Here is a 22023-nt window from a genome sequence, read left to right as displayed (position 1 = left end):
ATAAAAATATTTGGTAATGTTTAAAAAATGCTGTATATCACTGTTAAACATAACATGTTGACCTTTCTCAAAAGAGAAATATGGAAACTTGTTGCCTCCAAAAGGTAAAGTAATGCTAGAGTAACTCAGCTTTACTTGTCAATGAAGCCTGGAGAAACCAAGTGCTTATCTAAACTTGAAGCATGCCTCAAAGACGTAAGGTCATGGATGAGCAGAAACTTCTTACTGCTGAACTCAGAGAAGATTGAAGTCATTGGTCTTGGGCCTAAGTATCTCAGAGAGGCTTTCTTGAACAACATCACTGCCTTGGACGACATCAGCTTGGTTTCCAGCACCACTGTCAGGAACCTGGGAGTTCTTTTCGATCAGGACCTGTCCTTTAACTCTCACTTCCAACAGGTCTCAAGGACAGCATTTTTTCATCTTCCTAAAATCAAGAAAATTAGACACATCTTGGACAATGAAACTAGTCGATGCTTTTGTTTCTTCTTGGCTAGACTATTGTAACTCTCTTTCATCCAACTGTCCTAATAAGTCTATTAGGACTCTTCAGCTGGTTCAGAATGCTGCAGCTCGGGTACTGACTTGGACTAGAAGGAGAGAGCACATCTCTCCAGTGTTAGCGTCTCTACACTGGTTACCTGTAAAATCTAGGAAAGAGTTTAAAATTCTTCTTCTGACCTACAAAGCGCTTAATGGCATTGACCATCCGAGCTTGAAGAGCTAATTGTTCTGTGTTATCTGCCTAGGTCACTGCGTTCTCAACATGCAGGTCTACTCCTAGAAACCTAGGGTCTTTAAAAGTAGTATGGGAGGTCAAGCCTTTACTTATCAGGCCCCCCTTTTCTTTGGAATAAATTGCCGGTTGAAGTCCGAGGGCGTACACGGTCTCATCCTTTAAGAGTAGACTTGGAACTTTCTTTTTTGATAAAGCATAGTTATAACTGGATCAGGTCTGAACCAGCTCTTAGTCATGCTGCTATAGGTTCAGACTGCCGGGGTGAAACTGACACACAGAGCTCCCATTTCCCTCTCTCTATCTGTCAGTCTAACTTCTAGTCTTACTGTCCTGTTATAGTTACTGACCATACACCTCTCTGGGAGGCTCTGAGTTTGTCTTGTAGGTTCCTCTGGATCGGTGAAAACGCTGTAAGCATAACAGGCCTGCAGGTAGTGCTATAACTGTCTTGTCCAGAAGCAGCTTTTGGGAGATCTCCACCAAAGTAGAGTTGAGCCGATTATCTGGTGTATTGGGGGATACCAAGTGCAAAAGTGGAGCAAGAGATGCACATTTTGTATGAAGACAGTCAGCAGATTTAGCACAATGAGCAGCTCAAGCACAACACGGTAGTTTGTGGCGATCGTAACAGCGGTACTGTTGTCCTGTTGTATACGCTGAGTGTGACGTCAGCGTTTCCACTGAAAACGCCGGCTGACTGTTAACATGGCAATGGTGTAGGCAGCTTTTCAGAAAAATCCCACTCTGGAGGCCATTTTCAAAAGTTTGTGTTTTAGGTCGGCTGAAACGCCATTTCCGTGTAAACACAAGGCTGAAACGCAACAAAACTTTTGCGTTTCACCCTAAAACCGTTGTCGTGTAAACGGCCCCTTTATCTTTCTCATCTAACCCATCACAGTCTCCTCAGATGTCGGTCTAACATGAGTCTGGTTCTGCCAGTTAAAGTGAAGTTTTTTCTCGCCATTTTAACTTACTAGATGCTGCAAAGTACTGTACTCATGGTGGGGTAAGATGAGATAAGACTCCTTATCTTGTCTTGATGTTGGGTTTCTGTTAATAAAATTCCATTGACATTCACAGGTCTAGACCTGTTAATGTTTCTGGAAAGTGTCCTTAGATGACGTTTGTTATGATTTGGCGCTATACAAATAAAGACTGATTGATTGAATGCTAACTTAAATAAAACCAGTAAATACAGCTAGATTACTTGGTTCCTTGGGATTTTTTTAAGTAAATGCAACTTAAGTAATGCTTTATGATAACTTGTTTTCTTGTTCTGCACTATAAAAAGTTTATGCTCAGCTGGGTCTTATATCCACAGCGTCCCCTCCTCTCTCATGGTTACAAAAAAATCAGTTCTAATTTCATAACTTTAGTAACTGTGATTGAGGAGTGAAGGAAGTAGATATGAGACCCCACTGTACATTGATACATTATTCCTCAGGGGCCACAGGTTGTTTGAGCCCCACAGCACTGACTGGTGATCTATGCTCCATGGTCATGGGTCTTGTACCTATTGACTTCTGCAGACTGCCTAATGCCAAATTCTGAGTTTAAGTGTGAAATCTATTTTTTGGGAGACACAGAAAGCCAGCCCATACCAGGTAGAGCATAGACAGCTGATCAATGCCACAAGGAGCAAGGACAGCTGGTCCATGCCATGAAAAGCACAGACAAACAGTCCATGCTCTGACACACAGACAAATGGTCCGTGTCAGGTGGAGCACAAACAGCTGGTGCCACTGCTGCACATCTAGAAGTTCAGCAGGGTCTCACATCGACTCTGCCCCCTTCTGACTCACGGTTACAAAACACACTCACAGAAACTAATGATTTTAAGTTGTGCTTACGTAAACAGTAACAAAAGTTAAATCTACTGATAAATCATCAGTTTCAACACTGAAAACTCAGACACTTGAGTAAATTGAACTTACTAACAATTTTAAAATTTTCATAGCTCAATCCAGTTGAGTAATTTGGACTTCGGGGTTTACAGTGTAAAGTTGATCTCAGAGAAACTTACCGAGCCTTCCTGCAGTTCCTCACAGCTGGAAGCAGTCTTCGTCGTCCCTCCCATGACGTGTTGTACTTCTTTAGATCTAACTCATCCAGAACTTCCTCTGACATCTGCAGCATGTAGGCCAAAGCAGAGCACTGGATCTCAGAGAGTACCCTCTCTAATCTGCTCTCTAACTTCAGGAACTCTTGGATCTCCTGATGGACTGAGGGGTCCTTCATCTCCATAAGACAGTGGAAGATGTTGATGCTTCTGTCAGGAGAGACCCAATAACTGTTCATCTTCTTCAGGTTGTTGATGACTGTGTGGATCATCTCTGGACTGTTGTCTGTGTGACCCAGCAGACCTCCTAAGAGTCTCCGGTTTGACTCCAGAGACAGTCCATGAAGGAAGCGAACAAACAGGTCCAGGTGGCCGTTTTCACTGCTCAGGGCTTCCTTCATAGCTTCTTCCAGGAGGTCTGCCACAGTTGAGATTTCCTCCACAAAGTCTCCATATGTGTAAGGGTGTAAGGTGTAGACTGCAGCCAGAAACTCCTGAACACTCAGATGAACAAAGCAGTAGACTGTTTCTTGGAAGATCACACTCTCTCTTTTGAAGATCTCTGTACAAACTCCTGAGTACACCAAAGCCTCTGAGACATCCAGACCACAGCTCTCCAGGTCTTCTTGGTAGAACAGGATGTTTCCTTCCACCAGCTGTTCAAATGCCAGCCTGCCCAGCTTCAGGAGAACTTCTCCGTCAGCCTCCATCAGCTCCTGAGGGCTGGTCTGATGAGCCTCAGCGTACTTCTTCTTCCTGTGAGTCTGAACCAGCAGGAAGTGTGAGTACATGTCAGTCAGGGTTTGGGGCAGCTCTCCTCTCTGCTCTGTGCTCATCATGTGATCCAGAACTGTAGCAGTGATCCAGCAGAAGACCGGGATCTGACACATGATGTGGAGGCTCCTGGAGGTCTTGATGTGTGAGATGATTCTGCTGGACTCATCTTCATCCCTGAACCTCCTCCTGAAGTACTCCTCCTTCTGGGCGTCAGTGAAGCCTCGTACTTCTGTCAGCCTGTCCACGTGTGAAGGAGGGATCTGATTGGCTGCTGCAGGTCGAGAAGTGATCCAGACCAGAGCTGAGGGAAGCAGGTTCCCCTGGATGAGGTTTGTTAACAGCACCTTTACAGAGCACTGCTGTGTGACATCAGACACACGCTGAGTGCTGTGAAAATCCAGAGACAGTCTGCTTTCGTCCAGGCCGTCAAAGATGAACAACAGTTTACAGACAGCCAGCGTCTCTGCTCTCAGCTTCTCTAATGTTGGATGGAAAACATGGAGCAGCTTTAGGAGACTGTAGCGCTCGTCTTTGATCAGGTTCAGCTCCCTGAATGGAAGCAGGACCAACAGACTGAGGTCCTGGTTTTCAGAGCCCTCTGCCCAGTCCAGAGTGAACTTCTGCACTGAGAAAGTTTTTCCAATCCCAGCCACGCCGTTTGTCAGGAGCACTCTGATGACTTTCTGCTGCTCAGGTAAGGCTTTAAAGATGTCCTGGATCTTGATGGGAGTGTCCTGGAGGATCTCCTTCTTAGAGGCTGTCTCCAGCTGCCTCACCTCATGTTGGGTATTCACATCTTCACTGGGTCCCTCTGTGATGTAGAGCTCAGTGTAGATCCTGTTGAGGAGGGTTCCACTTCCTGTTTCATCACTTCCTTCAGTCACACGTTCACATCTCCTCCTCACACTCACCTTGTGTTCATTGAAAAGCTCCTGCAGTTCAGCTGGCTCTGAAAAAGACCAATCAGAGTGAGACAAACAAAGAGAATGTGAAAATGAAGGGATCGTTTCCATTAGCTCATCAATATGAAAAGATGTGCACAGAGTCCTCTCAGCTCTCTGTGTCCATGTGTGCAAACTAAAGCAAAAAGAAAAGAGAGAAGAAAGTGAATGAAGAGACAGAGGACAAGCTCATCAAAGTCAGACATGTGAGCTCTGAGTTCTTCTGGCTTTGAGTTTTCTCTCAGAGGAGAAAACAGATCAAAGAAGAAACAGCAGAGAGATCTGCTGGAGCAGACAAAGCATCAGGTTACATTTCACCTGGCTTTGAAATGTACTGATAATCCTAAAAATCTTTGTGCTGTGTGACTGAATCATGTCAGCCTCTTCAATCCTAACCTTGTGTTTCACACCTCTTCACACACAGGTGTACAGGCTTCCTTTGTTCAGGGCTGCTCGGACGGCCTGTCTCAGCTCCAGGTCCTGGTCTGGGTCAGAGAGAAAGAAGTTCAAGTTAGCTTCTTTGTCTGGATGAATTCAGCCTTCAGTCTGTGATGTGTTTGATTTGAAGCCTCTTAGTTTCATAACGCAAATCCTGTTTTTCCTGTCTGACTGTTTGATCAATCACAGGCAGACATTCCTTGTGGTCTTGTGATCAACACAAAGCTCACACTGTCTGACTGTCTGTGGCTACTTCACAGTCAGAGCCTTCATTTTCACAGAGCTGAACTCACCGACTGATCCACATCTGTCCCTCTGCTCCCATCAGACAGGGAAGACTCCCCGCTGTGGGAGACAGACAGGAACTAGCAAAGACTTCAGGGTTTCAGCCGTGCTCGCATTTTCTACAAACATTCAGGAGAGGAAACAGCTCCAGGGTCTTACTGTGGCTCTGTGGGTCCAGGTTCATCAAAGAGGTTTAGACTACCAGTTCTGGACCAGTCACTCCTCAGGGACACACAGCTGGGTCCTGGAGACTCTGCTCCCTGTGCGCTGGACTGAAATCTGCAAAAGCAAACTTGTTCTTCTAAAGAACTCATATATCTTTGACAGTTCGTCTGAGAAAAGAGAAAAATTCAGTTCAACAATTTTATTTAGCAGAAGCTTTTTGTCCAAATCAGCATACACCACTGAGCTGGGGTTTGGTGCCTTGCTCACCTTGACAAAGCTCAAGGAATAGGACTGACACCTTTTCAGCTCTCAGCCTAGTTCCTAATCTTGGTCCATGCAGGTACTTGAACTAGCAGCCCTCCAGTTACAACGTCAAATCACTATGGATTGAGCTAGTGCTGGACAGTGGCAGAAACTTGTCCCTTGGTCGTTTTGAAGATGGTGAAAGTATCAGCATAGACCACAGTTTATTATTATTATCCCTATTCTCACAGGATTAGTATGACGTGTGATGCTCTGGTAATTTAAGAATGACCCCCTGACATCAGTTTTTGGTGTGATTCATTCTCACAGGATCAGTGAAACCTGTAAACAACTTGGTGTTTCTCCTGTTTCTGAGTGAAAATGCTGCACAGATCCACCATGCTTTAGAAGCAGCACCTCACTCTGCAGCTCACAGCCAGCTGTATATTTAGATCTGAGAAGAAGAAGACGCCCACATCCAGCTTCATTAAAACTGTGGCTGAATCTCAATGTGATAAACTGCAGTTTCCTCTCTGCTCTCTTCTTCACGGCTCTGGAAGAACCTTCTGAGTCGCTATAACATTGTAATGTGATACTGATGAGTGTTTTTTTCTCGTGTGGCAGCAATACTCTTCAGTAGAAACCCATCAGCAGGCTTTGTTGAAGTCTTTTCACTGACATAAAAGAATGACTAAAATTCTTCAGTGGTTTTGTAAAACTTACTAAAAAACCTCAAATGAAAGAGAAAATGTCTTAAGTTTTTTGTCTTTATCAATCTGTGTTTTACATAAACTCACTACTTTTACCGATCAGGAGTGCTGACAGGCTGTCAACACTAAATTCAATTTTCGTTTCTCTTTTTTCTAATGGAGTACAGCTTTAAAATTTTGTTACACTGCATAAAGACATAATTGAGTTTCATCAGCCTATAGCCTCAGTTTGCCCTGAATCAATAGAGGTGCTGCTCTTCACTTCACAGAGAAAAATGAGACCACAGTGAGTAAAAATATGTGGGGTTGAAGGGTTTTAAGCAGGCTTCAGCCCTAAAGCACGTTTTCAATGGCCAGTGTGACGGCAACCGTCCTTGAGCACAATTCACTTCTCTGCTTTGGCATGCTTCAGAGAGGTGGGCTTTGGCACGGTTTACTTCATGCACAAGCACAAGCAGGCGGACAGCGCGTGAGATCCACGACTTATGATCACCGCGAGTGCATCTCTCGACAGTCATTTTAAACAAAGCGGGGATGTTAGAGGGCTGTGTCGGGCAAAAACAACTTGAAGTCTAAAAGTCCATAAAAGTTGCAGCAGTGCTCTCTGTGTCTCATTTTGCTGCCTCTGATGAGATCACGCTTCATGCAAACAGACGTTTCACCAGTGGCGAACCGTGGCCCCAGCCACTGGGCCTTCAGTAGGACCATGGGACCACACGTGGCAATAAACAATCAAAAAAAGAAATAAAAACAATAGCCAGAATCATGTGACATGGAAGTTTAGTATATTGATAGTTTTGTGGGATTATTAATTTATCATGTGCCTGAACACTGCAACACCTAACACAACTTCAAACAATTAAAAAATTACGATATTAAAAAAAAAAAAAAAACGGAGTTTCAAGTAATCCAGCAACCACACAGTCTTCTCCATTACTTTCCCCCATTTCTCTTCACGTTCTTCCAACTAGATCTTCTCTTTTCTCCTCACTCACTCACAGCTACAGTTAGGCGCTTATCCATTAAAGTGATACTCTGGGATGGAACAAGTTGGGTCCTTTCACAAGGTTTAGGGCAGAAATTACCCCTACAGCAGTGTTTTTGTGCAGCAGAAGCCCAGAGCGCTCGCACCCAACACCCCCTCCCTGCTCGTCAGCCGGTTTCCTCTGCAGTCAGACGGGGCCATATTTTACTTGACCAAAAACACAAATAAACGGACTCCCACCGAAAAAATCTGATATCAGTCTGCATTCACGCTTTATTGAGAGAATTTTCAGTGTTTTACTTTCACACAGAAACACCGCTAAATAAGGCTCTAATTCTCATCGTGTCTCTGCGTCCTGGCAGACTACCTGCATTTGTTTATATCTGGCACGCCGCGCACTAAGTCGTGAGCGCCTCGTAGCCAGCTGCGGCTCTGCAGCGGAGGTAGCGCCATTTTACGACACGATGAAAACTAGAGCCTTATTTAGCTGTGCTTTTGTGAGACAATCAGCATGGAACAAGAGTGCCGCAACATTGGCCAGCAGGAGACAGGGCCAGGAAACCTGGTTCACCTTGTATTTAGCTGCTGACATTAGCATAATGGGCTCACTTTGTTAGCTCTGCAAAGGCCATGAACTGCTTCTTTAGTCAGCAGCGAAGCTGGACAGGCATGTCTGATAATCTACATTAAGGAGCAATAAAACAGAGAAACCAACGCTGTTTACAACAATTTCATTTCAATTCTCTCATGAATATGATGGTGTGCTCCGAAACAGCGCATCAGTGCCAACCTGCTGCACACTGAGAGACTCCAAGAGCAGAAGAAATAAACAGGTGTTTCCATGTTCACGTCTTTGCAGGAACAAAAGTCATATTGATTAAGTGTTAGTGTTTGAATCATGAAGATTTATTGCTGTTACTATGGAAACTACAGGCGCAGTTAAACTGTGTTAAACTGTTCGTGGTTCTCTGCTCTGCTGAGAGGCTCAGAGCGCTCAGCGCTGACACACACATGGAGCACGGCACACGCAACCAAGACTCAAACACCTCAGTGAAGAGGGATGATGGACCAACATCTATAACATCTGTTAATGACATGCCATGTAAGGACGAGACACAGCTGATAGGGGGCCCCACCACATCACTGTGGAACAGGCGGTGGGACCAGAGCGCGCTAAGAGCGATGGGAGCTGAATAGCCAGCACAAGAGCTTGTGGAAGGGGAATAACATGAGATATGACAGTTTACCGCTGTTCTTCAATTCCATATCATAATGAAGTTGGCCCACAGTATACCGTGGACAACAGTAGAGTGGCCAGCACTAGATGAAGCTAGTGATGCTCTGACAGTGAGAAGAACTGAAAGCTGATAGCTGACAATAAGCTGTAAACATGCTGTTCTCAATGATCAAAAGAGTTCAGTGTGTCTGCTTTCAGCAGTGGTGGACAAAGCTCCACTCCACTACTTGAGTCAAAATGTTGATCCTCATGGTCACATCTTACCCCGCTACAAAGAAAAGAGGATTAGTCTAAATGTTATTCAAGTTAGAGTACTAAAGTACTTCCTTTGAAAAAGACAGGAGTATTTCGAAGTACAAATTCCATGTCCACCTCCGTGGCCACCACCTTATTGTGGTGGAAGGGTTTGAGTGCCTCAATGATCCTAGGAGCTATGTTGTCAGGGGGCAACCGCTCCTGGAAGGGTTTTTTAAGGCAAACAGGTCCTCGGTGAGGGGCCAGACAAAAAGCGGTCAAAGACCCCTAGTGATGAGTACTAACAGGATTCAGTTCACCCTGGCTGGAGGGTCACCAGTGCCTCACCCTGGAGCCAGGCCTGGGGTTGGGGCCCGCAGGTGAGTGCCTGGTGGCCGGGCCTTCACCCATGGGGCCTGGTCGGGCCAAGCCCAAATGGGTGACATGGGTCCATCCTTCTGTAGACCCACCACCTGCAGGAGGAGCCATAGGGGTCCGGTGCAATGTGGATCAGGCGGTTGTCAAAGGCGGAGGCCTTGGCAGCCTGATCCCAGGTTACGGAAACTGGCTTTTGGGACATGGAACATCACCTCTCTGATGGGGAAGGAACCTAAGCCGGTGCAGGAGTGAGAGAGATACCGGCTAGATATAGTTGGGCTCACCTCAACGCATAGCTTGGGCCAATCTTCTCGGGAGGGTTGGACTCTCTTCTTTGCTGGCGTTGCTCCAGGTGAGCAGGTGTGTGTTTACTTGTAGCTCCCCAGCTCTCTGCCTGCGTGTTGCAGTTTTCCCCGATGGAAGAAAGGGTTGCTTCTTTGTGCCTTAGGGTGGGAAAATGGGTCCTGAGCTGTTGTTTGTGCCTACCCACTAAATAGCAGCTCAGAGTACCCACCTTTTTTGGAGTCCTTGAGACGGGTGCTGGAAAACACCCCAACTGGAGACTCTATTGTCCTACTGGGGGATTTCAACGCTCATGTGGGCAATGACAGCATGACTTGGAGGAGCGTGATTGGGAGGAACAGCTTGCCTGATCTGAACCAGAGCAGTGTTCAGTTGTTGGACTTCTTTGCTAGTCACAGTTTGTCCATAACTAACACCATTTTCGAACATAGGGGTGTTCATAAGTGCACCTGGCAACAGGACACCCTAGGTTGCAAATCAATGATCGACTTTGTAGTATCACCTGATCTGCAGCCATATGTTCTGGACACTTGGGTGAGGAGAGGAGCAGAGCTGTCAACTGATCACCACCTGGTAGTGAGTTGGATCAGATGGCGGGGAAGATGCTGGACAGACCTTGCAGACCTAAATGAAGAGTGAGGGTTTGCTGGGAACGCCTGGCTGAGTACAATGTAAGTTTTGAACACTGGACCAGCTCTATACCCTTGCAAGGGTGCTAGAGGGGGCATGGGAGTTTGCCCAACCAGTCCACATGTGCTTTGTGGACTTGGAAAAGGCTTTTGACTCTGTCCCCTGAGGTATCTTGTGGGGTGTGCTTCGTGAATATGAAGTAGATGGCCCGTTGTTACAGGCAGTTTAGTCTCTGTATTTCCAGAGTGAGAGCTTGGTCCGTATCCCCAACAGTAAGAGCGCGGTCACACTGACCATCCAAACCGTGCCATGCTTAAGCACGATTGCCCCCCCACAGCTCTGTTTTCCAGCTGGAGAGTACGGCCAGCAGTCACACTACCCCAATATGAACCAGACTTTAGCGGGTATCATACACGTGCACAACCCGCCTATGTCATCGTGAAGCATCTGTTTACATGAAGCATGATCTCATCAGTGTCAGCACAATGATACACAGAGAGCACTGCTGCAACTTTTGGACTTATGGTGAGTCGTTTATGGCCAACACAGCCCTCTAACGCCCCCGCTTTGTTTAAAATGATTGTCGAGAGATGCGCTCGCGGCGATCATATGTAATGGATCGCACGCGCTGTCCGCCTGCTTGTGCTCGTGCATGTAAACCGTGCCGAAGCCCACCTCTTCGAAGCATGCCAAAGCACGAAAGCGAATCGTGCTTGAGCTCAGCACTGTTGCGGTCACACTTACCTTTCCAAATGTCCTTTACGGCACCAGTGTGACCGCGTCCTAAGTCAAACTTGTTCACAGTCAGGGCTGGACTCCACCAGGGCTGCCCTTTGTCACCCATTCTGTTCATTACTTTTATGGACAGGATTTCTAGGCCCAGTCAAGTGGCGGAGGGAGTCAGGTTCGGGGGTCTCAGGATCCCATCTCTGCTTTTTGTGGATCATATGGTCCTGTTGGCTTCATTGAACGCTGACCTCCAGTTTGCACTGAGGCAGTTTGTAGCCGAGTGTGAAGCAGCCGGGATAAAGATCAGCACCTGTAAGTCTAAGGCCATGGTTCTCAGTCGGAAAAGGGTAGACTGCCCACTCCAGGTTGGGAGAGAGTCTGTTCCCCAAGAGGGGGAGTTCAAGTATCTTGGGGTTGTTCAATAGTGAGGGGGAAATGGAGCGAGATTGACAGACAGCGTCCACAGTGATGCGGACGCTATACTGGTCTATGGTGGTGACGAGAGAGTGGAGCTAGAAGGCAGAGCTCTCAATTTACTGGTCAATCTACAATCCAACCCTCACCCATGGCCACGAGCTGTGGGTAGTGATCAAAAGTAACAGATCGCAGACACAAGCGGCTGAAATGAGCTTTCTCTGCAGGGTGTCTGGGCTCAGCTCTGGAGATAGGGTTCGGAGTTCGGACCCTTGGGAGGTGTTTCGGGGCATGGCCAAGACCCTGGGGCAGACCTAGGACATGGCGGAGAGATTATGTCTCTCAACTGGCCTGGTATCCCCTCAGAGGAGCTGGTGGACGTGGCTGGGGATGGCACTGCTGCCCCCCGCAGCCCGGACCTGGTTGCGGTGGAAAGTGGTGGAAAATGAAATGAACTGAAAGTCCATGTCCTAATGTCAGGATATTGCTGTGTTGTTTTCTCAGGGCTTTTACAGAAGCTTGGAACCAGCCAATGAAGTACTGACTTCCTGATGTACAAAGTACAACTCTGCTTTCAAGAACTCCTCATCCTGTTGAACCACTCGGCCCATTGCTAACATAACACATGCCTTATTAAAATCTGTAAACCGCACACAACATCCAGCCTGCATTTTTGCATGTCTGTGTAAAGTGATGGAAATCCCTAAAACACTGGTTCATTCCAAACTATCTTTTTTCTTTTTTTCTTTTTGTGATGTCATAGCCAGAGAACACTGACTGAGAACACTGCTGCTTTGTCTCCATTGGCTGTTTGCCTACACTGTTGCTGCTTGGTTTTAACAGACTGCTCTGCTGCTGCTTCGGCTCGTGGCTCACCGGGCTGTTGGCTTGCTGCTATTTAAATCTTAGTGGTCTGTCTTCTGTGCTTTTCTGTCAGGCTAGCCTTTCTTGAGGAGACAGACAGCACATCCAACTCCTTTTCTTTTTTTTTCAGTTTAAGATATAGTGATTCTAAGCATGTGAATGAGTGGTGGGGGTTTATATCCATTTTTGCTTATTTACATTTGCATAAGTTTACCCTTTTTGTTTAGATTAGGTTTTTGTCTTGGTTTAGGATCATTTTGACTCAGTTATACCTTTTGCTCCATGGTTTTCTTATTTGATTTGGGGTATTTTGTGGGTTTTCTTTGGGTAATCTTTCCTTTCATTTGTCCATAAGTTTTGTTTTGTTTAAATTGTGCAATAAAGTTGCTCTGTTCAATTGTTTAACCTTCAAATCAGTTAACATAATTTTGTTATTTTTGTTTAATTGCTATATTGCTTTGTTTTGACCCCACTAATTGTTTTATTCCCTTTTTTCGTTTGCTGAGGACCAGTGGTTTTGGTGGTGGTTTGGGTGGTGATACCCCCACTTTTGCGTGCTGTGCTCCCCTGGGATTTGGTTATTTCACAACACTGAGTGTGTGTCACATGTGCTTGGGTGCTTTTGGTTTGTTTTGGTGGCTCCCTCCCCCCTTCACTAGCCCATTGTCCATAAGCCTCAGCACCTGATTAGGTTTACCTTTCCCCTTTCTTGTGTGTGTGTGGTGTTTTAAAAAGACTTTTAAAACTTGTTATTTATAACATCTATTTTTATAGTGTGAACCATGTCTCAAGCCTCCTGAGTATAATGAACCTGTGTGTGCTTTGAAAGGGAAGAGCAAAATAAATTAACTCTCTGGGCGAAACTCCCAGGGTGGCGTTGCCCGGTGCTTTGAAAATCTCTCTAAACAGGTGTAAGCTAGTATTCCTCCACAAGCTATAGCTGCCACACATATTTTTCAGCAGATTGCTTAAAAACTGTGCCTGAACTTTTTCTCTGCCAGAATGACATTAACTGTGTGAGCAACTCACTGAGCAAACTGAACAAACTGTGACTTTTCACTGTGGCTCTGACTGACAGAGGAAATAGCTGCTAGTTTACGATTCTATATTACATTGATCATATGAAGTCAGTGATTGTATAATTCTACGGGCATAGTTCACCTCACCTCTGGTTTATTTTTAACTGTTTGTGACTCTCTGCTCTGCTGTGAGGATTGTTGCCTGTGCATGGCGCTGACACACATAGGGAATACAGTAACGTCACCCCAGTTTGAGAAGCACTGCCCTAAATGATGAGTGAAATCTCCATCATGGAGCTGAGATATGGCCATGAGTATGCTGCTTTCTCAGCTGGAGTTTCTTCTGCCATCACCAAGTTTTGTTTGAATGACGATGGGAGAGCTTTATACACAGAGCCAGAATGACATCTTTCCAAATCCATCCCAGGTTTGAGCCACTGTGATTGGTTCCTTTCTGTGATGAGCACAGCTTGCATTTAAGACAAAGAAAAACCATTAGTGAGAGTCTTACCTTGGCTCTGAGGGTCCAGGTTCATTACTGAAGCTTGGTCCAGCAGACCCTGCTCTGTCCTCTTCCTCTGATCTCACACTCATGCTCTGGTCTGAAGTCAGTCTGAGAGGTTGATCACAAACACTCAGTGACAGCTCGACTCCTGAACTGATCCAAATGTTGGATTAACACTCAGCACGCTTCACTTTTCTGTTCTCTCTGAATCTCCATGGAGACTGAACGTCCTGAACACCTTTACCTTCCCTGCTGTCATCAATCTGAATCAGAGAACCAGTCTTACTTAGACCTCCTCTATCTACAGGAAATCACCTGACGCCTCTCTGTTTTAGGCTGTGTCTTTGTGTGTGTGTGTGTGTGTGTGTGTGTGTGTGTGTGTGTGTGTGTGTGTGTGTGTGTGTGTGTGTGTGTGTGTTTGACTCTCAAAGGTCAGACCATAAACCCCTCTCTCAAACATCTCTTTAACCCTTTAACAACCTCTTCTTTTGACCTTTTAACTAAATCTGTTATTGAACCTTTCCCCAAGTCCCAAATCAGGGACTTTAGAGTTCCATTGAGCTATAGGGGGATTGGTTTCCTCATGTGTGTCTATAAACTTGACTCTGACTGTGAGCCATCTGATTGATTGGCTGAAGAACAAAATGGATTTCCAAAGCAAAGAGCTCGTATCCATCACAGATATTCTTTATCCATAACAGTCTGAGCTGCAGGATAAGCGGTGAGCTCCACATTTGGTTGTTTCAGAGATTTCCAGAACGCCTTTCACTTTTTTGATCAGGATTTTCTCGCTTGTTTGGGTTTGGGTACACAAGTTTCACTTCAGTGGGGAGCGCGAGGGAAATCCGTCTGTGAAGGAGAACTACTAGAAAACATTTTCAGAAATAAAAACTGATGTTTTTAGATTAATATTTAGATCCTCGAATTAGATATGACACCAAGAATGTTTCTAACATTTCACTCTTCTTCTGCCAATCTGTAAAATACTTTGCTATGAAAGTGTGAGCTGTCAGCTGATTTCTCCCTGTAAAAAAATGTGTTTCCTTTATCAGTTTACTTAAAAAAATCTAAAAATAGAGGGGCGGATATCAGTTTTTAATGCACTCCCATGTCCATGATAAAGTCTCTGCAGAGAACATTCAAACGACGCTGAATCAAACTTTTAGCCTGGGTATTTTTAAGGAAGCTGTATTGATTACAGAATTCACTGTGAAGATGATTATTTCACACCTCAAAAAATTATATGAACGTGAAAAGTGACTATTTAACAAAAGACATTCATTTACATGAGATCATAACCTATTTGCTCGTCTCCTGGAACTTAAAACGAAGAAGAAGAAGGGTGGAACTTATGTATAAAAAATAACTTTTTTTTTTATTGATATACATCAGGGATGGGCAACTTTAATGACAGAGAGGGCCACAAGTTTTTTTTTTTTTTTTTTTTTTTTTTTCCCAGCACTAACCGGGGGCCACATATTAACCTACATTTTTATCATTGTCTGGGCCACAAAATAAAAAATAGATTTTAAGAAAAAAAAAAATCAGAACAGCAACATATACTGTTATGGTAACTGTTTTGGGCGTTCATACTGACACATGAGCTTATTCTTTGGTGCAGTTTCACATCAGTTTGGACAATGTTTAGAGACAAAGTTTTGGCGCCATTTGTTCTGTAGCTTATGTGTCATGTCTCTCTTGATGACGTCTGTTGCAGAAACTAACAGGCATAAAATCCATTCTTTGTATGTTTGGTAGAAGAGGCACAGAGGAGATCTTAGAAGACATTTCATGTGTTTTTGTCTTCTTACAGGGATGTGTTTAAAATATCAATCTCCTATTTCTGTTCAGACATCCAGCTGCATGTAATTGTTTATTTTGTCCACTAGATGTCACAGTTGTTCTGTCTAACATTTTTTTCTATGCTTTCACTGTATCTATTCAAATTTGGGAAAAGGAGTCCTTAGTCTGAGCTGATGCAGTATTGACAGATAGTATTTTAGAAATTCTTTGAACATGCAAGGACAACCTGTTTCACTGTTAAACAGTGAACTGTATGGTACTGCCTACCATGCCTCCGTGAGGTTCATAAAGTATAAACCTCTGACTCATCATTGTGAGTTGTACCTTTGGATGGCCTGCTCTGGTGACCTTGAGGCTCACACATTACTACACTTTTGTCGGCTTTTTATGTGTTTTCATCATGCAGAAAGGTACCGGACAGTACTCCCTGCGCTCTCAGGACCTCATTATGCTCTCTATCTCAAACACTCAGACTGAAATTGGGAAAAGGGCGTTTGGCTACTCTGCACCCTCATCTTGGAGCGAGCTACAGAATGACTTAAAGCTCAAGGAGCTGGTGTCTTTGAATGTTTTTAAATCTAAAATGAAGGACATGGAGGTTGGTTCTAGGAGATGCTAGTGTTTTACCTCAATTGTTTGAATAGTTGTTTCCTGGAACGTGATTTTAATCCACTAACTTGTGTTTTATTGATTGTGCTTTGTCTCTTTTTGTGAGTCTTGTCTGTAACTTTGTGTTTTGCTGCTGGCTGTCTTGGCCAGGTCTCCCTTGAAAAAGAGGTTTTTATTCTCAATGGGACCAACCTGGTTAAATAAAGGTTAAATTAAAAAATAAATAAATCATTAGTTTATGCTGTGGAATATTCCAGACTGCACACTGTTAAAAAAAGACGAAAAAAAAAGTAATTTTACAGGAAATAATGTGTGTAATTCTAACAGATTTTTCCTGTTTTCCCATGAAACAACAAAATGCAAGTAGATGTCTTCAGTAATTTTACACTGTAACCCCCCCCCCCCCCAAAAAAAAAAAAAAAAACTCATTTTATGGGTATTAACCCCTAATATTTAACTGAAGAAAGTGAAAAATCCCACACACTGGTCAACTTCCAGACAGGAAAAAAAAATTAATAATGCAACATTCCGATCATAGACCTTTGTTAAGCAAATGTTTGTGCCAGCCAATGAAGCCATCTTAAAAAGGAGTGGCTGTGTGGCTCCAACCAATCACTTCTCAGCGTGTAAAAGGTTTAAAAGTTAAAATACAATGAGAACTCATTGACAAATTACAAAACATTTAAAGGGAACAATGTCAAAACATGTCGTGACTGAGTACATTGATAAAAACTAGTGACCTCAGTCAGTCATGATCAATCTCATTATAGGAACAGACAAAAAGAGGAACTAATACTCATAACTGCAAGAATTAAAAAAAAAAAATTGCAATAAATGCTTACACATGTGAGTAAGCACCAAACAATAGGTGGATTAAAAAAATCATCAAAAGACCTGATGGTGTGGAAACCAACATATGAGGCTTAAAACCAGTGGCGCCGTTAGGCCTAATTTGAGGGGCTGAAGCCCCCCCTGAAGTATCATCAAGCCCCTCTAAATGATTTGAGGTGATTTCAACATACTACTCACACCCACTGTGGTTTTTCGCAGATGTGAAATTGCAAACAACACGAGTCTTTTGTATAGCTTTTCAAATGAACGGTGAGAACCAATTGACAGTTGTGAGTGAGCTGTTCGTTCTGAAATGTGCAGGCAATTTGTATTCAGTAATGGCCTGCAAACAAAGGGCTGACACAGAGCAGCGAATCAGTTATTTTTGTTCACTGAAAAGCGCTGTTCAAAAGAGTCGACTCGTTCGAGAACGTCCCATCTCTCGCGAAAACCATCCCGGTACTAGGACAACTAAAGTTGAGAAAAACAAAGCCTTTTTTTAGTAGTGGTAGGAGATAATACTTTGATAGTAGAAGCTAGCTTAACTAATGAGGTAAAAACGACTCACAAAGGGCACTCAAGACCGTTTGGAGGGCTGAAGAGTTTAACCGATGAGGCAGAGACAGGCTAAACTTTCATATTGACTCCCAGCGTTTGAGCTAAGCCTGCCCTGCCACACCGCTCCTGCCCACCGCTTAGGAGCGGTGGGCAGGCGTTATCCGTCTCTTCTTCCTTGTTACTGGACGAACAGTCAAAAGGATGAAGTCTATCTTCTTGTCATGGACTCAGGAGTAAAGCAAGACACAAGAAGTCTTTATTTAAACCATCAATATAGAATGGATATTAGGAAGCTTTTCCAAAAAGTAAGTATTTATCACTGATGGTAGTTAACAATTGACTCCAGCCCCCCCTGCTAACAGTAGTTTATGATTATTGTTATCATCATATTATTGTGATGAATACAACAATAATAAAACATTAACAATAATCACTCCGCCACCTCTATTGATCTATAGGAGCGAGGGCAGAGGAGCAAAGGGAATGAGAGGGGAGAGACCTCCACTGGAAAGGTGAGTCTAAAGATAGAGTAATTTGTCTGTAGGACACTGAAAATAAATAAAATAAAATTTGAATAAGTAATATGGTAAAAATGAGATAGCCTAACTCGGTGGGTAATAAAAACAGCTAAAGCAGAGCAGGTCACAAAATAAGAAGTGATAGATCTGGTCTAAAAAGGAGAAATAAAACAGGTTACGAGGATTTAAATAAATAAAATAATAACAATAAATTATACTAAATACAATCAGCTAAAAGCCAGACTAAAAAGGTAGGTCTCGAGTTTATTTTTAAAAATATGAACAGTAGGAGCTACCCTCAGGTCTTGAGGTAGGCTGTTCCACAGATGGGGGACATAATAGAAAGAGGCTTCCCCAAGTGTTTTAGTTCTAACTTCAGGTACCATTAAAGATGACTACCTGATGACCTGAGAGCCCTACTTGGCTCAAATGATAAAAGCAAATCTGATAAATATGAGGGAGCAAGACCTTTAAGAGATTTTTTAGACTAATAAAAGAACCTTAAATTCTATTCTAAATCTACTCTATCAATCTGACTTCAAAATACAAAACTATTATTGTGTTGTCTGCAAAAGTCATGGCATTAGCCTCTATGTTGAGCAGTTATTAACTCTATGTGTTGTTTTTCGTTTGTTACACATTTGATCATTTGCATCTCCTGGGGCTGAAGCCCCCCCTGTCCCTAAATCCTAGTGACGCCCCTGCTTAAAACATCTTCCATTGATGGACAAGGTACCCCTCCAAAAGACATAAATACAGAGGAAATAAAAAGATAACAGTAAATAAATCAGAGGGATTACAGAAAGCAATTCAAAAGCAGCTCGTCATTGAATCCCTCAGGTGCCCTTTTATAAGACAGCTTTCCTGACTCTGCAGCTCTCCAAGCCCATGGTGGGCATAGCTTGCATTGTAAGGCCTGTGTTCTCCTGCCTGTGGGCTGGACCAAAGTTTTTGTTGTTTGTTGTTTATTATATAGTACGTGTGTTTTTTTGTTGGAAATGAATTTTTTTTTTTACTGTGATAATAAATCGTTGTGTAAAAACTAATTTGTCTAACTGCTGAAAGCAAAATTTTGATTGCCAAGTGAAGATTTACCTACTTCTCAAGAATCACCCGAAGAGGACCTATTTCTCAGTTCAGCATTTATTCTGGTCACAGGTAAGGTTTACAGCGCAAGTCTCAAAAGAATGAGCCCCGATATCTGGGAGCAATACAGTTTTATAACAATCAATGCTGTGCCTATCTAGAGGTTGTGTGAAACCTCACACTTGAGAGTAATTGGCCAAAAAAAGAGAGTGACACCACTGTCTCAACCCACAGCTGGTGTCAGGTTTCAGAGAGATGTGCTATCAGAGTGTGTGAGTTGAATCACAGCATGGAGCTAGGAGACTGGGTGAAAGTTTACTCAAGGTCAGACACAAGCTGGAGACAGGAGTTATCTTTCTATCTGCCATATAAACATTCATCAACCCTGAACATAGCATGTGACTGCATTAAAATACAAAATTATACCAATTATTACAAAAATATATAACACAAGACAGAAAATGCATAATGCTGAACCCATCCACTCCTGGAAAAAGGTGTACTTACACAAAGCTTTGCATTTATAGGACATTAACAAAGATGCAGTCTAACTCTGTCTGGCTAAGAGTACTTGCTTTTTGAAACCACATGACAAGCACTGACCATCAAATGAGTCTCAGGGAAGGCCTTTCTTAAAATTCTTTTGATAAAAGTCAAGACTTGTGGAGAATTATGAATTATATTGATTATGTGTAAATACAGTATAAACAAAGTACGTCATGTGCTGGATAAATTGTCTCAGGTAAAAAAAAAAGAGTTCTGCAGTTATGGCTACCTTTCTAGTTTGAATCCAAATTAAGAACACAAAACAATTAGAGGAAGAGGCTGTTGCAAGAAATGATGTATTGAAAAAATAGCAAACACAATAGATGGTGTTGGAAACGAGGTGCTTACCTTGTTTCCTGGTGTTTGTTGATGATGATAACTCAGTTCTCCATTTGATACCGAGATTTATTGATTACAAGCCGAAAAATGTGGACAGATTTTGGTTCTTTCTACCTTTTCCTCTCCACAGACATTTACTGGGTAAAAGAACCCCCTATCTCGTTACTCGAACCCTATTATCATTCTTTTCAGCTCCTCCTAGTTTAAACATGTCATTTCCTTAGTCTGAGTCTTCTGGTGAGCGTCACATCACCGCCTCTGTGCTCGTTCACGTCGTGTTCTCTTACAGGACACAGCAACATCGATGGATTACCTAAAAAGGGAAATATATTATACACATACAGACACTTGCAGACGCCTACACACATGGTAAAAACAGACCTTTAACTTTTTCCCTGACAGACCTTTAACTTCTGTTCACCTCAAAACCACAGTTTCACTTTTGCAGTTGAACTTCCTGTTTTTGTCTACATCTGCAAACCACACTTACTCATGTTAAAACTGAAAGCACATAATTTATCTGAAAAACGCACACACAGTTCTGGGTGATCTGTAGTCTCTCAAGAGCTTAAAACCATCTGAAAAGAAACCTGTTAATTTATGACCGCATATGAGCACATTTGGATAATAATGTAGCAAAGCACATATACACCAGTTAGATATTCTAACAATGGCCAAGAGTCTTTAGTCTGCAGGAGAAACAGTTATTGAACAGGGAGTGAGCAGTGAGCCAGAGATTAGGATGAAGTAGATTGGTTGGTGAGTCCAGGGTCCCTGGGCGTGAAGCCAGAGTCCAGAACAAGTGAGTCCAGAGTCCAAAGTGAGATCCAGGGGAGACAGGAGTGATACAGGAGCTGGAACTGGGTGTAGATGGCTGTTGGCAGAGGCGAAGACGATTAGGAACTGGTTTACAAAATAACAAGACATACAGAGCAAAATTTTTTCATTTGTAGTTTTTTTAACCACTACCCCCCCCCCCCCCCCCCCCACACACACACACACACACACACACACACACACACACACACACATCATCATCATCATCAGTACCACCAGTCAATATTTTCTCCCAGTCCGCACCACCTCCTCACGTCCTCACTCCTGTCCAGTCAGAAACTGTATCCCCTCCATCCTCATCCACATCCCCCTGCTCCCCCAGCTACCCCGCCCTGCTTTTAACAGTAAACCTGTGAACTTTGGACTTTTAAACATCAGATCAATCAACAACAAAACCTTTTTACATAGCCCACCTTCGTCCATTCCTCTCCTTTTCTGCTGCTGAAAAACTGGTTCATGCATTTATCACATCACGCTTAGACTACTGTAACAGCATCCTCTTTGGCTCATCATCCAAAGTCCTCAATAAACTACAGTACATTCAAAACTCTGCTGCATGCCTCCTCACCTGCACCCGCTCCCGTGACCACATCACTCCCGTCCTCCAACATCTCCATTGGCTTCCCGTCCCCTTCCGCATACAGTTTAAAATTCTCCTCCTCGCCCATAAAGCCCTCCACCACCAGGCCCCTTCCTACCTCACTGACCTCCTCCACCACCACATTCCCTCCCGTAACCTCCATTCCTCACACACCAACCTCATGTCTCCCCCTCACAGAACCAAGCCCCGAACCTGGGGAGACAGAGCATTTTCCATAGCTGCCCCCACTCTCTGGAACTCTCTCCCCACGCAAATCCAAAACTGCTCCGACTTCTCTTTATTTTAAATCTCTGTTAAAAAATCACCTTTTTAGATTAGCTTTTAACTTGTGATTGTACTGTTGTTTTGCTTTGTTTTGTTCTGTTTGACTTCTGTTTGACTTCTGTTCATTGCTTGTATTGATTTTAACTGTTGTAAAGTGTCTTTGAGTTCCTGAAAAGCGTTATATAAATAAAACTTATTATTATTATTATTATTATTATTATTATTATTATTATTATTATTATTATTATTATTATTATTCTATGCCATGATTTTATTTCCCAAAACAACCTGGATTTTTTTGCTTTAACAGAAACTTGGCTCACTCGGGACAATTACACCTCCCTTATCGAAGCCACCCCCCTGACTTTACTCACCT

At 43.4% G+C, this 22023-nt stretch overlaps 1 protein-coding gene across 1 annotated transcript; it reads right to left on the bottom strand.

The window, feature by feature from the left end:
* Positions 1 to 357: 357 nt before the first annotated feature.
* LOC141786556 (NLR family CARD domain-containing protein 3-like) lies at positions 358 to 13744 on the bottom strand. Its single transcript, XM_074665155.1, has 7 exons — positions 13662 to 13744; positions 11102 to 11231; positions 9162 to 9286; positions 5399 to 5518; positions 5248 to 5299; positions 2763 to 4522; positions 358 to 427 (listed from the first exon to the last, which is right to left on the bottom strand). The coding sequence occupies exons 1-7, from the start codon at positions 13742 to 13744 to the stop codon at positions 403 to 405; spliced, it is 2295 nt and encodes a 764-aa protein (XP_074521256.1). The 3' UTR covers positions 358 to 402.
* Between the last annotated feature and the right edge of the window lie 8279 nt (positions 13745 to 22023).

This window comes from Halichoeres trimaculatus, unplaced genomic scaffold (assembly GCF_033239565.1).
Source record: "Halichoeres trimaculatus isolate MK-OKI-2021-1 unplaced genomic scaffold, fHalTri1.1 fHalTri1_scaffold_43, whole genome shotgun sequence".
In the NCBI taxonomy this organism is placed as follows: domain Eukaryota; kingdom Metazoa; phylum Chordata; class Actinopteri; order Labriformes; family Labridae; genus Halichoeres; species Halichoeres trimaculatus.
Note: the sequence above shows the minus strand (reverse complement) of the source record. Positions and strands in the feature narration are given on the sequence as shown.